The sequence below is a fragment of the Moschus berezovskii genome, chromosome 7 (genome assembly GCF_049115385.1).
Source record: "Moschus berezovskii isolate FMDL1 chromosome 7, NW_MosBer_1.0, whole genome shotgun sequence".
NCBI lineage: Eukaryota > Metazoa > Chordata > Mammalia > Artiodactyla > Moschidae > Moschus > Moschus berezovskii.
Genome location: NC_142466.1, coordinates 73,118,050 through 73,136,641, shown reverse-complemented (window position 1 = coordinate 73,136,641; position 18,592 = coordinate 73,118,050). Strand labels below are relative to the sequence as shown.

The following is an 18,592-nucleotide window of genomic DNA, read 5'->3' as shown; positions in this document are numbered from 1 at the left end:
GTCCCACGGACACGCCATTACACTTCTTAAGTCAATGGCTCCTTTTTCAATTAAATACAGTATAAGATCATGTTAGGGAAATAACCATGAGAACTAAATTATCCACCCATACTTGACTGCTCACTCAGCCAGAAGTCTCTGGAAAAAGTTCCATTGATGGCAAAAGTTACATTTTCTTTAGTGATATTATTTAGCTGAATTCATCACACTTTGTAAGCACACTGTGAAAGCCTTGGATAAAAAGACTATGTACCGACAACCTGCTATATAAAATAGAGCGGTAAAGTGAGAGTGCAAAAAGGATGAGATCTAAGCCTCACAGAGTGCAAACACAACTGATAAAGGAGCATTTTCTTTTCGGGGAGTTGGCATTCATCCTCAGTAAAGTATGGAACTATTATCTATCAGGGCGAAGCCCCTCCACCTGATTTCCTTGAAGGAAACACAGCAACAAGGGAGGACTCCACTGCAAAATCACGCTGTAGAGAGAACAGGGAACCCCTGAAATTCCATCTTCCAGTCAGCAACCGGTCCAGAAGCTCCTCATTATGTTCAGAGCAAAGGCAGGAGCAGCTGACAAAAGGTTCCACTAAGATATTCCAGCAGCCTTAGTCACTGGCTACGGTCTTCCTGGACCAGTTTCTACGTCGCCAGTTAAGCTAGCAATTCAGGGTTCCTCTGTGCTTTAACATGGGACTCTGTGTCAGACACGACTGAGCGACTTCACTTTCACTTTTCATTTTGATGCACTGGAGAAGGAAATGGCGACCCACTCCAGTGTTCTTGCCTGGAGAATCCCAGGGACGGGGGAGTCTGGTGGGCTGCTGTCTACGGGGTCACACAGAGTCGGACACGACTGAAGTGACTTAGCAGCAGCAGCAGCTTGTATCTTGAGCGATACCAGATCCCTTGAACAGTTGCTAATTGAACCTCACCCCTTTGGCGGGATTGAAGACCACCTCAATTGGGATGTCTTTCCTTACGACTCCAAAAAAGAAAAAAGGAATATCCCCACAAGAAGCAATGGAATTACATTGTATGAGTAAAGCAGTATGAGGTGATGGGGCAAAACATATCTTCATAGGGATGCCAATATTAAAAGTGGAATAAACAATGAGATCATGGTGTATGTCAGGATGGTGATGGTTTACTCACTAAGCCATGTCTGACTCTTGCGACTCTGTGAACTGTAGCCCACCAGACTCCTCTGTCCATGAAACTTTGCAGGCAAGAATGCTGGAGTGGGTTGCCATTCCCTTCTCCAGGGGATCTTCCTGAACCTGAACCTGGGTCTCCTGCATTGTAGGTAGATTCTTTACTGACTAAGCCACTAGCCCTCATTCATGTCAAGGATACAGACTGTTAAGTAAATAATTTTCATGAACATTTCTGTATATTACGCACAACATAAAAGTGAATTACTTTGGGAGAAAAAAATAGCTGAATTTGCTAGACAACTATTTGAGAATTTGGATAGTGCTTAGAAGAGCCTCTACATACCTTTGGGGAAGTTGCCAAGTACGTCATAGGTAACATTTACTCTTGGAAAAATACTACAGCAAAATTGTTGTCACCTTGAGATACTTACTGTGCAGATTAAAAACACAGACATAATTTTGCAAAGATAATCCATTGTGTTTTTCACTCCTCTTTCCAGCAAATCCTGTTAGCCACTGATCACTATCCCCTTATGCCCTAGAGGAGCCAAGGAGGACAAGACCAACTCAGAAAATGGGAAACAGTATGTGTAGTGTCTCCCTCTTTGTCAGGAAGAAGAGATGGAAGCCCAGAGGATTGTGGGAAAGAGGGGAAATGGAGGAAGGGTAAAAGGTGGTGGGAGAAGTGATTCAGACACCTTGTTCGGGAATGAAGTCCCAGGGGGATAAAGAAAGTGAAAGGAATAAATAAGAAGAAGAGAGGCTTTCTTGGGGCCCATCTGGAATTTGGGGAGATGACCTTGTAGGGGTTGTGCAGTCATTACTAACAGTTTCCAACAATTTCTGGTTTTCTCCCTTCCAGGCACAGGGAGGATTGCACTTCTATGCCCCCTGGTGGTTGAGAGGGGCTATGTGACCACCTCTGGCCAACAAGCTGAGTGGAAGTGATAAGTCATTCTGGATAGGACAAAACCATTCAAAGGACTCCCTGCCCCACCCCATCCCCCACATAGTGACCCAGAATTCCCCACAGGTCATCAAAAGGGGGCATAGAAGTTAAATGAGAGTCTGACTGAATCTGAACAGGTTAACTTGACAAAGATAAATTAAACCTGTGATCAAGGTAACTCAGGCTGGAAACCAAATGAGATTAAGGTGAAGCTTGAGGGAGGCAAGGAGTGACACCAGACAGATTCCTAAAGGGACAGTGACTTATTCCCTGGGAACATGGTCTTCCCAAGAGGTATATCTGCCACAGGTTTCAGGAATGGGTGCCCAGTAACCCCCAGAGTTAAGAGCAGACAAACGTCCCTCAGCAGATAACAAGGAGCTGAGACCCCAACATGGGGCACCCCTCCCACTGTTCAGCTCCATGAGGGCAGGAGCCCATCTGTAAACCCAAATACTGTCTTGGAAAGAAGTAGGACCAAAGAAATCTTAGCATCCCTGGGAGATGTTCTGCTGTTCAAAAGAGGCTATGAATCCAAAAGAGACTGAAGATTGCCTTATTTGGGGGGTAGTTCTATAATTTGGGCTATGTGATAGACAGAAATGACAACATTGTCTCCCTGGAGGTTGTTGACAACACTGAAAACATGCTTGGTTTGTTCTGGTTTGTGTCTAGTGACTTAGGCTCTATGGGGGTAAATTGAAGACTCTAGATCTTGAAAAGGACCATGGAAGAATCAGAAAAGATGAGTTCTATGCAATTCCATATGACAACTCTATGGCCCGGTCTGCACGAACCCTGGGATTTGATGGTTTCTCCTCTCACATGCTACTAACACGTATTTTATTATTTTATTTATTTGACCTTGCTCCATGGCATGTGAGATCTTGGTTCCCTGACCAGGGACTGAACCTAAGTCCCCTGTATTGGAAGTGTGAGTCAACCACTGGATCCCAAGGAAGTCCCTACAATCATGCATTTTAGAGGAGCTGTGATTTAATAAAGTTACATGGTTGTCAGGACAGTGCTGCCCAGGTTTTAGTATATGGATGTATTTTACAGATGCTATTATACTTGGCTTATTCATTGCACTCAACAACCACAGTGCATCTGCAGGATCACTTGTTTGAAAAATAATAATAACAACAGAAAAAAAATGGTGACTTCAAGAAAAAATGTATATTGGCCTTAATTGGTCTAAAAACTTTTAGAAGCACAGACAAACAATGCAAAATCTGACATCCAGAGGCAAAAATTTCCCAGTACATTCATATATCTATAAAAATTTGATTCACAAGCTCTTTTATGGAAATTTAAATTGCTCAGATTAGTATTTGGGAATATTGACCAGTTCTACCAGGCTTCTAGCCTGTGAATAAAAGATAGGAATATTTGAAAACTATGAGAAAATATGAGGGGAAAGTTAATTATCATAAGATTTGCATCAGAAATTTTTGATGTAATATTCTGATTTATATCAGGAATTGACATACTTTTAAACATTTTAAATTATTATTCCCTCTTTCCATTTTTTATAAACTTTGTTGTAACAAAGAGTGAATTTTATATCATATCTTATTTGGGATACTGCAGAATCCAAATAATCAGACATTGCAGGTTATAAGAAAATGTTCACTATCTAATGCCCAGGTCTAAGCATTTTCTCCTAATGTAATCATACATCTTTATTTTCTGCTAAAACCTACAGCATTAACTTGTACTAGTAAATGTACTTCCTAACTTGAAAAATAAGTATCTTAAAACTGAGAATAGTTCTAAAATGCTTAATCATTCACTGTATTGAAACTTTAGACAAAAATCTTTCTTGGCTCCACCAAAATATATGTCTATTTTGAGGAAGCGGGATCAATGTCTCAGTATGAGAAAGGTGAAGAATTACAAAGAGAAAAGAAAACATCCAGTCATTTCAGCTTGTTTCCATCTACTTTCTGTTGGCAATACACAATATAGCAATCTGAAATGTCATTTTTGAGCAAGTTAAATTTGAAGAATCTCATTTGCGCTGTCACTGATGAGTGGCTTGCAGCAGTAGAGTGCATGAATTTCAGCATCTGGGCCATGAATAGAGTGGTTCCTCTTCCTGGGAATGATGGTTTATGCAAGCATTTTGGAGAAACAGAAAAGAGCATGATACCATGCAGGGCCCTATGGGGCTCCTGGACACAACTTTCTATGTCCCTTATTTCTTTGATTACAGGAAACAGCCTTCATTCATCCTCTACGACTTCCCCTGAGTTCCAATGGGCAGATTCATGCTGTTGTTAATTAGGGAAGGGAGGGATGTGAGACAGGAAGAAAGAGTCAAGACCAGCCTTTGGACAAGGTCCTATTTCCCCATCAATGGATATACACAACAATATCTTTGAGCTATTTTGCAGATATTGAAGTTGCCTCGAGGTGGGAGAAGTTAACGATTAATGACAGTATGCTGCCCACAAACCTGGAGACCCCAGGCTAGTTGGACCTGAAGGTTGACTCCATTTACCTCACCACCAAACCATCAGAAGAACGTCCATGAGCTGATCACATCCTCTTTGAACCATTGCTATAAAAACTCTCATTATCTTTCTGAAGTGTGGACACATGATTTTAAAAGCATTAATCCCACTGTGGCCCCCTTTGCCTGGCAAAGTAATGAAGCTATCCTTTACCACTTCACCCCGAATTCTGTCTGTTAGATTCAATTCAGCACCAGTGTACAGAGCAACTGAGCTATTGGCCTCAAACAAAATGTGTGCATGCTGCTGTGCTTAGTCGTTCAGTTGTGTCCAGAGTTGTGATTCTTTGGGACCTCATGGACTATATCCTGCAAGGCTCTTCTGTCCATGGGAATTCTCCAGGCAAGAATGATAAGGGAAGCACGCTGACTGAAACTGCCCACCCTGGCCAGGCACCATAGTAAACATTTGCATAAGTTGTCTTACAACAGGAGGTCCTGGTAAGGAACACAGAACTAATAAGCCACCACCAACAGGAAGAGTTCGGGAAAGGTCATGTGTCCAACCACCTCCCAGAATACTTGCTGGCATCCATCTTGGCTGAGCAATGCGTGTGCCACCAGGAAGGACTCTGAGTCAAAATGACTGGCCAAAGACAACCCGGAAACAAATCCTATCACCATAAAACCCAAGGCTGCAAGCCACGTGACAACAGTTCTCCCGGGTTCCCTTACCCTACTGCTCTCTACCTGGGCACCCCTTCCCAATAAAATCTCTTGCTTTATCAGTACATGTGTCTCCTTGGACAATTTAATTCTGAGTGTTAGACAAGACCCCACTTTCGGGCCCTGGAAGGAGTCCGCCTTCCTGCAACAAGAATGCTGGAGTAGGTTGCCATGCCATCCTCCAGGGGAATCTTCCCAAGCCAGGGATTGAACCCAGGTCTCCTGCATTGCAGGCAGATTCTTTTCCATCTGAGCCACCAGAGAGGCCCAAGAATACTGGAATGGGTAGCCTATCCCCTTCTCCAGGGGATCTTTCCAACCCAGGAAATGAACTGGGATCTCCTGTATTGTAGGTGGATTCTTTATCAGCTGAGCCACCAGGAAAGCCCAAATGTATGTATACTTCCTTCTAATCAAATTCAATTAGCTTCTGGTCAGAACCATATATTTCACCATCACACCTGTATTTACAGATCACATGACTAAAGAGAATACAGCGATGTTGGAAAGCAGCATTTGAAATGCTACAGAGCCAGTCGGAGGAGTAACAATAACTGTAAAAACAAAAGGCTATTTTTATATGCAAGATACAGAATGAAAGTCCAGCATGGTTTACCCTAAGATAAGATAGTCTTTGGTTTGGGTTTTGTTTTTTTAACTTTCATCTGGAAAAACTTTGATGAACTGGATAAAGTTTCCTTAGGAGATTTTTAGAAAAAAAAAAAAATGAAGTCATATTACAACATTCTTATTTAGCATATAAATCTTTCAGCAATCTTATTTTTATGAGAAATATTTGGTAACATAATTCTAGGAAACATCAACTTAATATTAATGGAAACAAATGCAGCCAATATGATTATTGGGTTCTGCTCGTGTTCTGCCTGATCCTAGAAACATATGGATCTACCCTGACTTCTCTGCTCATCCCTCTCAATATCGTTAACAGATCTCTTTTTTTTTATTTATTGTAAAGTCTTCTCTAAGAAATAGTTTACTCCTTTTCATAAATTAATAGAAAATAAAATAAATACATAAATAATATGTGAAAGCAAAAAATATATAAAATGAAAAACACAAAATGTGCAATAAATTCTAATAAATCAGTATTGTTATGTGTTGAATCAGTGATGTACTTTAAAATCATCAGATACCTTCAATTTTGAATTTTTTGACTTTGGTTTATATAGGGAGTCAAATTTATAGATAGATACATACATACACACTCACAATCAAAAGTTATACATAGATTATTCTCTTATCACCTTTATATATCAGGTAGATGTAGTGATGGGCTATTATGTATAAAGTTCCTGGTGGAAGATGTAATATTGGAGGCATTTCTAATTCTAATAAACATTCTAGAAGTTCAATGACTTCTGGGCAAAATAAGAAACTAGGAATGTAAGACAGGCCATCTTCTTTAAAACCTGCGAATATCATAACATAGACCAAGGGAATTTTAACCATGTATCAGGGAGTCCAACAAGATTTTCATTGCTAGATCATACACAAAATATTTTTTAAAAGGTAAAACTACTGTATATGAAGAATTATCATCATCATTATGCTCATTCTGCTCATCCACATTTTATACTATCTGTATTTTACATCACAATAATCTAAAGTGAACTAATATGTTCTCCAGCATTCACCAAGGCAAAGGAAATGCCAATAAAAGACTCCAAGATGCTGACTTTTAACAGAAAACACACATAAATAATCCTTTAGAAAGAATATCGATAAATTGTCCTTTCTAAAGCATGCTCTAGAAATGGGTCTGAAATCAGGTGGTAGCATCTAGAAATATTTAGAGAAATCTACACTATATGCAATCAGAGTAGCAACAACCATTAAAAAAAACTCATTAGCTGATTGCCACTCTAATTAATTTAAATTTTCAAAGAGAGTAGTTTAAATATAGAAGATAAGCTTTGTGCTTAGCATTTTATAATGATCGCTTATCATACTCTGAGTTATTAATCTTTTAATTAAATATAATAGAAATAAGTTCATCTTAAACTTCAGGATTTTCCCCCCTAATGTTTATAAACTTTCCAGTGCTACCATACTGACAGTAGTAGAGTCCTGAATCATAAACATATTCGACATATGCAAATTTGAAACACAACACACAAGTGCCTTGAGCTTCTTTAAACTAATTAAATATGGCTTATTTAGGTTTTACAATTTTAGGGCAACCACTGGAAAGTTTATATGATACGTTGATATTAGAGTAACCATCAGACCAAAAATGGGTATTTTGATAATTTAATTGATCTCACTGAAATCTAGATTATGAATGATGGTTTGAGGAGTAAATATCTGCCCATAAAATGCCTTTTCCTGGGAAAAGATCATGAAGGTGGGCAACTAAAGGACATGGCTTCCCACCATGAGCTCAATGAATTTCTTAACCTATTTTCTTACTTTCCCTGCCCATTTATTAATCACTTACTAGGTTTTAGAATTTGATTCTTAAGGACACAGTAAATTCAAGCTAGACTTAAACGCTAATCTTAGAAAACGTCAAAGAGGGAGAAACACAGTCAATCCCTTAGTAGTATCTCCAGAGTTTACAGCAGTGCATTTACATGAGACAGTTAATTTTAACTTTTACTTTCTGAATAAATCTTTCATTTAAAAAATCTATCTCTTAAAAAAATATCAAAACATTTGAGCTTTATGTGTATGTATTCATGTATTTAACCCACTGAATTAATATTTGTGCAACAGAAAAGTAATTAACTCAACAACATTCAAGTAGCAAAAGTGGATGAATATCTCTCCAAAAAATAAGTCACTAACTCCTTTCCCACTAATAGGAAGGGGATGTTTATTTTCAGTAGCAGCCTTCAGCTGGTCTCCTTAGGCCAAGTCCTGGAATGAAGTCATTTTCCCATCATTTCCTATGGAAGCTTCACATCTTACAGACATATGCAGTGGCCTATTGAGTTTTCCCCAGTGGCTGTGACCCTGGCTCTTCATGTGTTTTTTTAGTTATTCCTGACCAGCACACTTGATTAGTCACCCTTCTATAACCTGTTCTAAAACTAAAAAGGTAGATGAACAAGCAAACAGTTGCAGACTCACCATCCCTGCGATTAAGACTTGCAAAGCCAGGGCCATGGCTACTAGACAGCTCTGAAGAACTTGTGAAGGAAGCCCGGGGCAAGGAGGACGCCAGAGGAGCATCACAGTTATCTGGGGGGAAAAACATCACATTCTGGTTAACACATTGATTGATGCTTTTCTGTCTTCTCTTCCTGTCTTCTTCCTTCCCTTTTACTTTTATTTCCTCCTCATTCCCCTCCCACTCTCTATCTTTTTCATCCTTAATTTCCTTTCCTTTAAACAACAGGCTAGGAAAGCACTAGAGCCTGTAGTAAACATTAGTCTTGATCAGAGGTTTATTAGTAAATGTTTAACATCAAGCTGAGTGGTAGCATTTATCACTTCCCCATGGTGTATATTGTTCCTCCTGCCAAGCAAGAGACATGGGCTCGATCTCTTGGTCAGGAAGATCCCCTGGAGGAGGAAATGGCAACCCACTCCAGTATTCTGACCTGGCAAATCCCATGGACAGAGGAGTTACAATCCATGGCGTCATTAAAGAGTCAGATACGACTGAGCAACTAGACAACAAAAACAAGGTGTAAGTACTTATACTGAGGCCAATTCAAGGCTATCAATGTGATGTCACTAATCATGAAGTTGGAAAGAGAATGCATGTATTACATCATTACATAACATTTTCACCAAGCAGATTCAAGGTGAAACCTCAAGAGATCAGATAACAGTAGGATGCCATAAAATAAAGTAGCAAACACCTTCTTCAAACAACACAAGAGAAGACTCTATACATGGAAATCACTAGATGGTCAACACTGAAATCAGACTGATTATATTCTTTGCAGCCAAAGATGGAGAAGCTCCATACAGTAAGCAAAAACAAGACCGGGAGCTGACTGTGGCTCAGATCATGAACCTCTTATTGCCAAATTCAGACTTACATTGAAGAACGTAGGGAAAATCACTAGACCATTCAGGTGTGGCCTAAATCAAAGCCCTTATGATTATATAGGGGAAGTGAAAAATAGATTTAAGGGACTAGATCTGATAGACAGAGTGCATGATGAACTATGGATGGAGGTTCATGACATCGTACAGGAGATAGTGATGAAGACCATCCCCATGGAAAAGAAAAGCAAAAAAGCAAAATGGCTATCTGAGGAGGCCTTAAAAATAGCTGTGAAAAGAAGAGAAGTGAAAAATCAAAGGAAAAAAGGAAAGATATACCCATTTGAATGCAGAGTTTCAAAGAATAGCAAGAAGAGAGAAGAAAGCCTTCCTAAGTGATCAATGCAAAGAAATAGAGGAAAACAATAGAATGGGAAAAACTAGAGATCTCTTCATGAAAATTAGAGATACCAAGGGAACATTTCATGCAAAGATGGGCACATTTAAGGACAGAAATGGTATGGACCTAAACAGAAGCAGAAGATATGAAGAAGAGGTGGCAAGAATATACAGAAGAACTATACAAAAAAGATCTTCACAACCCAGATAATCACAAAGGTATGTTCACTGACCTAGAGCTAGACATCTTGGAATGTGAAGTCAAGTGGACCTTAGGAAGCATCACCACGAACAAAACTAGTGGAGGTGATGGAATTTCAGTTGAGCTATTTCAAATCCTAAGAGATGATGCTGTAAAAGTGCTGCACTCAATATGTCAGCAAATTTGGAAGACTCAACAGTGGCCACAGGACTGGAAAAGGTCAGTCTTCATTCCAATCCTAAAGAAAGGCAATGCCAAAGAATGCTCTAACTACCGTACAATTGCACTCATCTCACACGCTAGTAAAGTCATGCTCAAAATTCTCCAAGGCAGGCTTCAGCAATACGTGAACCATTAACTTCCAGATATTCAAATTGGATTTAGAAAAGTTAGAGGAACCAGAGATCAAATTGCCAACATCCGCTGGATCATTAAAGAAGCAAGAGAGTTCCAAAAAACTCTACATCTGATTTACTGACTATGCCAAAGCCTTTGACTGTGTGGATCACAATAAACTGTGGAAAATTTTTAAAGAGATGGGAATACCAGACCACCTGACCTGGCTCTTGAGAAATCTGTGCAAGTCAGGAAGCAATGTTAGAACTGGACATAGAACAACAGACTGGTTCCAAATAGGAAAAGGAGTACATCAAGGCTGTATATTGTCACTCTGCTTATTTAACTTCTATGCAGAGTACATCATGAGAAATGCTGGGCTGAGGAAGCACAAGCGGGAACCAAGATTGTGGGGAGAAATATCAATAACCTCAGATGTGCAGATGATACCACCCTTATGGCAGAAAGTGAAGAAGAACTAAAGAGCCTCTTGATGTAAGTGAAAGAAGAGAGTAAAAAAGTTGGCTTAAAACTCAACATTTACAAAACTAAGATCATGGCATCCAGTCCCATCACTTCATGCCAAATAGATGGGGAAACAGTGAGAGATTTTATTTTTTTTGGCTCCAAAATCACTGCAGATGCTGACTGCAGCCATGAAATTAAAAGACGCTTACTCCTTGGAAGGAAAGCTATGACCAACCTTGACAGCATATTAAAAAGCAGAGACATTACTTTGTCAACAAAGGCCCATCTAGTGAAGGCTATGGTTTTTCCAGTAGTCATGTATGGATGTGAGAGTTGGACTATAACGAAAGCTGAGTGCCAAAAAACTGATGCTTTTGAACTGTGTTGGTGGACAAGACTCTTGAGAGTCCCTTGAACTGCAAGGAGATCCAACCAGTCCATTCTAAAGGAAATCAGTCCTGAATATTCATTGGAAGGACTGATGTTGAAGCTGAAACTCCAATACTTTGGCCACCTGATGCAAAATACTGACCCACTGGAAAAGGCCCTGATGCTGGGAAAGATTGAGGGCAGAAGGAAAGGGAACGACTGAGGATGAGATGGCTGGATGGCATCACTGACTCAATGGACATGAGTTTGAGTGGCAGGAGTTGGTGATGGACAGGCAGGCCTGGTGTGCTACAGTCCTGGTGTGCTGCAGTCCATGGGGTCACAAAGAGTTGGACATGACTGAGTAACTAAACTGAACTGAACTGAAGATGCCATAAAATAAAGTAGAAAATGTCAAAATTTCATAATGTATTACTTTGTTTTTATATGATTTACTTTATTATGCTAACTTAATTAATTACTAAATTATAAGTAATCTAATTTTATAATGATTGTACTTTCATACAAAATTCACTGTAAATTAATGATTATGTCTTGATAGCTGCTAAAAATCGGCTCCAGTACAATATTCCTCAATGGGAAAATATTAAAAGTACTTCCTTGAAAGTCAGAAAGACCACTGTTTCTATTGAATACTGCACTAAAAGTCCTATTAGGACATAAAAGAAAATTTAAAAAATAAAAGCACAAAATTGGCGGGGAAAATAGGAACTGTTATCACTTCCAGATGTTATAATTTTATAGGTAGAAATTCTGAAAGTCATGGGCTAGCTTCATAGTTCCTTATACAAAAGCTGATTACATTTCTAAACTTACTCATAGTTAGAAAATAAACAGAAGAGCAAATGGTAACAAAACATATAAAATACCTAAGAATGAATCTTACAGAATTTGCAAGACATTTATGGAGATTATGATAAAAACTGTACTGAAAGACATTAAAGAATAACTACATAAGCTCAGACTACAATGATTGCAAATAGGTAGACAGTATTTCTAAGGTGTCAGTTTTCCCTAGTTTGAACTGAAGATTCATTAGAAGTTCAATCAAAAACCCAGGAAGGTTTTTCATAGAACTTCAAACACTGAACCACACAGTTCAAGGGTTCTTAAGAACATGTAGTACAGATATGATTTAGCAGGTCTGTTAGGCTGAATAGAAAAAATTACATCTTTATTTTCACTAACCTCTAGTTAAATTTCAGCATATTCTTCAATCACAAATATAGACAAAAGAGACTGTATTCACTAGTGCTAGGCATTTGTTACTGACATAAGTTACAGATACCTAGAAATATTGTTTATGGTTCTCCTTACTTCAAAATAATGGTATTTATTAAAATCATCACTAGATCTTGTTATTTAATTCTCTAATAATTAAGAAGACATATTATAATTTCTAATATATTGATATCGGCATCTCAATATAACTATTTACTTTGTAACCAGATGTATACATTTTACGCATTTACAAGCATTGCTCTGAAAAGAGGTCACAGCTTCAGCAAAGTGCCTAAAGGATCCATGGCACAAAGAAAAGCAAAGAATCTCCCATAGTGAGTGTGTGCATTATAGGTACAAAGCTGTTGAGATATTACTGGGACATTATTATTACTGGGACATTTTTCAGAAAATTCTAGAAGATGGGGATCATCCACAATCCACAGTCAGCTGTGCTAACTCAGGGGTGACAGGCTTTTGAGGAGATGGAGCCTGCATCATTCCCCCCTTTAAATAAAGGGGTTCCTGGGATCTAAGTAACCTCCTCAAAGTCACAAAGCTTTTGGAGGGTAAGTGAGGATTATTTCCATCAATTGCTTAACTTGGCAAGCCTGCTCCTTTCCCAGCTTCCACCTCACCCCAGTACAGCTTTCTTTCTAAGTCTGTCCAGACGCTCCCCACTTAGGCACATCTTTCTCGTCTCACCATTTTGGCATCTCTCCTTACTGCATTGAGAACTTAACAAGGACCAAGTGTGGTTTCTGGAGCCAGATGGGGTGTGGCTCTGGCATTTACCAAGCTGCCTACTATTGGGATGTCAGTGGCCTTCCCTAAGCTTCAGTTATATCATCTGTACAATGAGGATGTTACACAACTGAATCACACAACTGGACAAAAGAAAATCATGCAACTATAGAGTTTCTATGAGGACTAAAGTATTTGTTTTTGTTACTTTCAGTATGGTAATACAAGTCATCAAATAAACTTCTTAAAAATAGTCTATAAGGACATTTTCTCCACAGAGAGATATAGAAGGCAGCATTCAGAGTTCCAAGTCTTATTTTCATTTTTTATTATTTCTTCAAAAGAAACCAAATGAATCTTAGTCTTTTTAAAAAAGAGTGAGATGTAATCACTTTTGTGATGCAATATTTATTTTTGAGAAACAATTTTTAAAGTAATAGCTTCTTTTACAACCCTAATTGGCAATTCAGTTTCACACAGTCAAATCTGAGAATGCACATGATCAAAAAACATGACCATGTCCCATACATAGAAGAGCAACTCTATATATGCTTTCTGTGCATTCACTATGTTTCTAAGTAAATTACATTCAAGCAATGTGAAGGTTCAGATGCCATTCAAAATCTCCCTAACTATTGTTTTCTATCTGAAATATCTATATTTTATACTATAATTCCTGGAGACAAAATTGTAAAGATTCAATTTAATATTTTTCTGGAATTATTAAAAAATATTTGATTTCCACTGAATATCATTCTTACCAATATTCCGATAAATACTGTTTCTATCCCTCAATAAGGATGAATCCTGAAATGCTTCAAAGCTATAAGAATTATTCATAAACAATTGTTTTTAACAAATATGATAACAAAACAATTGGTAAGTACAACTATTTACCACTAGGCAGGAAAAAGAAGTACAAGTAATAACTTATAAGAATTAACAAGTGAAAGTAGATAATATTACAGTCAAATAGGCTAAAGTAAGTTTATTTCTCTTCGTAATAATCACTCATAATAATAACTACTTCATAATACTCCTTGGAATGGAAAGGACAGTGTGGTATGCTTAATCCACATAACTGGGGTTCCATTTTCATGCAGATTCCCAATCCATGTCTTCACTACTTTGGACTCCAGTTCTGAACTTAACCAACTGTTCTCAGGGCACTGACCAATTTCCAGCTCTCAGCTACACACACAGTGCAGAGGAGTTGATGACCCCTTGGAATCTACAGGACATTCTAAGCTTATAAGACTGGCATGCAGGACAGTCTAGGGACTCTTGCATAATTTTCCAGCTTCAGTTCATCTGCCACCACCCTCACTTGCTCCCAAAAATATGTACTGCAGCAGGTCCCAGTGTGTTCATATCTGCAGCTACCCAATGTGGGTCTACCTTTGGCACCTCTCTGCATGCAATGAGCTTGTACAGCTACACTAGATCCAGTTGTTTAATTTCATGACCCTCAATGCCCACTCTGACAGGAAATAGAGTGGAGGACAGCAGAGGTGATTTCTAATTTCTTGCTTTTTCCAGTAAGCTATGCATTCTAATAGTAGAGCATCCTTGGTGGCTCAGACAGTAAAGAATATGCTTGCAATGCAGAAGACCTGGGTTCCATCTCTGGGCTGGAAAGATCCTCTGGAGAAAGAAATGGTCACCCACTCCAGTATTCTTGCCTGGAGAATTTCACAGACAGAGGACCATGGTGAGCTACAGTTCATGGGGTCACAAAGAGTCAGGCACAACAGAGCAACTAACACTTTTACTTCTCTAATAGTAGAACATATTTATATCTTTGCCAGAACAAAGTCAGAAAGGGAGCATTAGACCATGTTCCTGGTTAATTTATTTAATTCACACATGCATATGTATTATGCCTAGCCATTAGCAGAGTCCAAAGATAAGCGCTTTTATTTTTACTTCTTTGTTGTTCAGTCCCTCAGTCGTGTCTGACTCTGCGACACCATGGACTGCAGCATACCAGACTGCCCTGTCCTTCACCATCTCCTGGAGCTTGCTCAAACTCATGTCCATTGAGTCAGTGATGCCATCCAACCATCTCGTCCTCTGCCTCGCCCTTCTCCTGCTTCCAACCTTTCCCAGCATTAGGGTCTTTTGCAATGAGTCAGCTCTTTGCATCAGGTGGCCAAAATATTGGAGCTTCAGCTTCAGTATTGATCATTCAATTACAAATAAATATTCTTCCCCTCCCCAATTTTGTATTATAATCATTTCATCAGGTCATAAACACTCCTTTCTTTAATGAAGACTCTTGGTTATCAGTTCAGTTCAGTCGCTCATTCATGTCTGCAACCCCATGGACTGCAGCATGCCAGGCCTCCCTGTCCATCACCAGCTCCTGGAGCCTACTCAAACTCATGTCCATTGAGTCAGTGATGCCATCCAACCATCTCATTCTCTGTCGTTCCCTTCTCCTCCCACCCTCAATCTTTCCCAGCATCAGGGTCTTTTCCAGTGAGTAAATTTTTCGCATCAGGTGGCCAAAGTATTGGAGTTTCAGCTTCAGCATCAGTCTTTCCAATGAATATTCAGGACTGATTTCCTTTAGGCTGGACTGGTTGGATCTCCTTGTAGTCCAAGGAACTCTCAAGAGTATTCTCCAACACCACAGTTCAAAAGTATCAATTCTTCGGTGCTCAGCTTTCTTTATAGTCCAACTCTCACATACATACATGACTACTGGAAAATGCCAAGGAGTAAGCGTTTTTTAATTTCAAGGCCATAGTCACCATCTGTTGTGATTTTGGAGCCCCCCAAAATAAAGTCTCTCACCGTTTCCACTGTTTTCCCATCTATCTGCCATGAAGCGATGGGACCGGGTGCCATGATCTCAGTTTTCAAAAGTGCCAATTCTTCAGCGCTCAGCCTTCTGTTACTTCTTTAGGCTCATATTAAGAAATAAATCTAGACTTGAAAGTTGCATGTAAAATTATTCTTCAGGGTTAAAATTTTCACTTTTCACTGTAAATCAAATAGCAACATTACAAGAACACCCTGTCATTAATTTTAGTGCTGCAACATAGCAAATTAATACCCATTAATTAAAACTATTACTAGGTTGCCTGTAGTATAAATCCAAAACAATAATTGTTATTATAATTAAATTATACCTTATGTTCCCCACAGTGGTTTCATACTGGTAGAGTTTTCTTTTTCAGATCACTGCATCTGTGAAATACCTTGCATATTTTTTGAGAAAAGTTTAAATTATAAAATAGTGCATTCCAAAATCTGACATCCAAATGGCAGAGAATATTTAGCTAGGTAAGTACTTTTAATAAAAAGTACTTCCTGCCTAGTGATCTAATTTTGAACTTCCAGAAAATCAGTAACTCCAAAAAGTCAGTTTTGAAAACCCTTCCTCTTAGAGCTGAAATCAATGAATTTGAAAATAGGAAGTCATGGAGAAAAGTCAATGAAACCAACAACTAACTCTTCAAAAGATTAATAGAACTGAAAAGTCTTTGGCCAGACTAGTTTAGATTAAAAAGTCACAACTTACTAATATCTGAAATGAAATAAAGGACATAAATACAGATTCCATGAACATCAAAAGGATAATAAAGGAATAGTATGAGAAATTCTGTGTCCATAAATTTGATCATCTAGAGGAAATGAAGCGATTCCTTGAAAACACAATTTATATCTAATAAAGAATTTGAAACAATAATTCAAATATTTTAAATATATATATAATAATAACCTTCCAAAACAGAAAGCACCAAGTCCAAATGGCTTCACTGGTGAATTCTACAAAACATTTAAGGAAGAAATCATGCCAAATCTCCATAATCCCTTTTAGAAAATAAAATTAGAGGGAATACTTTATGCCTTATTCCATGAGGCCAATATTGCCACAATATAAAAAACAGTCACAGATACTACAAGGAAAAAAACCTACAGACCAATATTTCTCATGAACACAGATGCAAAATCCTCAACAAAACATTAGCAATCAAATCCAACAATGTACAAGAATAATTACACACTGCAAACAAGTGGAATTTGACCCAGGTATGCAGGGCTGGTTTAACATTCAAAAATCAATTTATATAATCCTTCATATCAACAAGCATAGATGCAGAAAAGCATCTGACGAAATCCAACACCTATCAATAGCAAAAACTGGTAAACTAGGAATAAAGGTGAAGTTCCTCAACTTGATAAAGAATATATACAAAAAGACTTACAGCTAACACTACACTTACTGATGAAAAATTCGAAGCTTTCCCACTAACATCAAGAACTAGGCAATGATTTTTCCTCTCACAACTCCTTTCCCACATCCTACACTGAAGCTTATTTAATACAATTAAACAAGAAAAGGAAATAAAAAAGATACAGATTGGGAAGGAAAAATCTGTCAGGATCATCTCTATAAAAAAATCTGAAAGAACAGAAAAAATAATTTCTGGAACTAAGAGGCGGCTATAACAAAGTCAAAGAATACAAGGTTAATATACAAAATCAATTTCCTTTCTATATACCAACAATTTACAAATGGAAATAAGGATCTGAAACACAATGCCATTTATATTTCAGTTCACCCACTCAGTCGTGTCCGACTCTTTGCCACCCCACAGAACACATCATGCCAAATCTCCCTGACCATCACCAACTCCCGAAGCCTACTCAAACTCATGTCCATTGAGTCAGTGATACCATCCAGCCATCTCATCCTCTGTTGTCCCCTTTCCCTCCTGCCCCCAATCCCTCCCAGCATCAGGGTTCTTTTCCAATGAGTCAGCTCTTCGCATCAGGTGGCCAAAGTATTGAAGTTTCAGCATCACCATCAGTCCTTCCAATGAACACTCAGGATGGATCTCCTTTAGAATGGACTGTTTGGATCTCCTTGCAGTCCAAGGGACTCTCAAGCATCTTCTCCAACATCACAGTTCAAAAGCATCAATTTTTTTGGCACTCAGCTTTCTTTATAGTCCAACTCTCACATTTATACATGATTATTGGAAAAACCATAGCCTTGACTAGGCAGACCTTTGTTGGCAAAGTAATGTCTCTGCTTTTTAATATACTGTCTAGGTTGGTCACCGCTTTCTTTCCAAGAAGTAAGTGTCTTTTATTTTTTTTAATTTTTTAATTTTTTTTAATTTTTTAATTTTTTTTAATTTATTTATTTTAATTGGAGGCTAATTACTTTACATCACTATTTTTTTGGTTTTGCCATACATTGACATGAATCTGTCCTGGGTGTACATGTGTTCCCCATCTTGAACCCCTCTCCCACCTCCCTCCCCATCCCATCCCTCTGGTTCATTTTAATTTCATGGTTGTAGTCACCATCTGCAGTGATTTTGGAGCCAAAAAAAAATTAAGTCTCTCTCTGTTTCCATTGTTTCCCCATCTATTTGCCATGAAGTGATGGGACTGGGTGCCATGATCTTAGTTTTCTGAATGTTGAGCTTTAAGCCAACATTTTCACTCTCCTCTTTCACTTTCATCAAGACGCTATTTAGTTCTTCACTTTCTGCCATAAGGGTGGTGTCATCTGCATATCTGAGGTTATTGATATTTCTCCCGGCAATCTTGATTCCAGC

At 38.4% G+C, this 18,592-nt stretch overlaps 1 protein-coding gene across 3 annotated transcripts in view; it reads right to left on the bottom strand.

The window, feature by feature from the left end:
- Nucleotides 1-18,592, bottom strand: part of LOC129557341 (contactin-associated protein-like 3) — a 226,172-nt gene that overhangs the window by 182,450 nt on the left and 25,130 nt on the right. For all 3 annotated transcript variants that reach the window (XM_088837704.1, XM_055427898.2, XM_088837703.1), the window contains one exon: nucleotides 8,384-8,494. In XM_088837704.1, coding sequence (XP_088693830.1) covers nucleotides 8,384-8,494 — 111 coding nt within the window. The remainder of the gene's footprint in view (nucleotides 1-8,383; nucleotides 8,495-18,592) is intronic.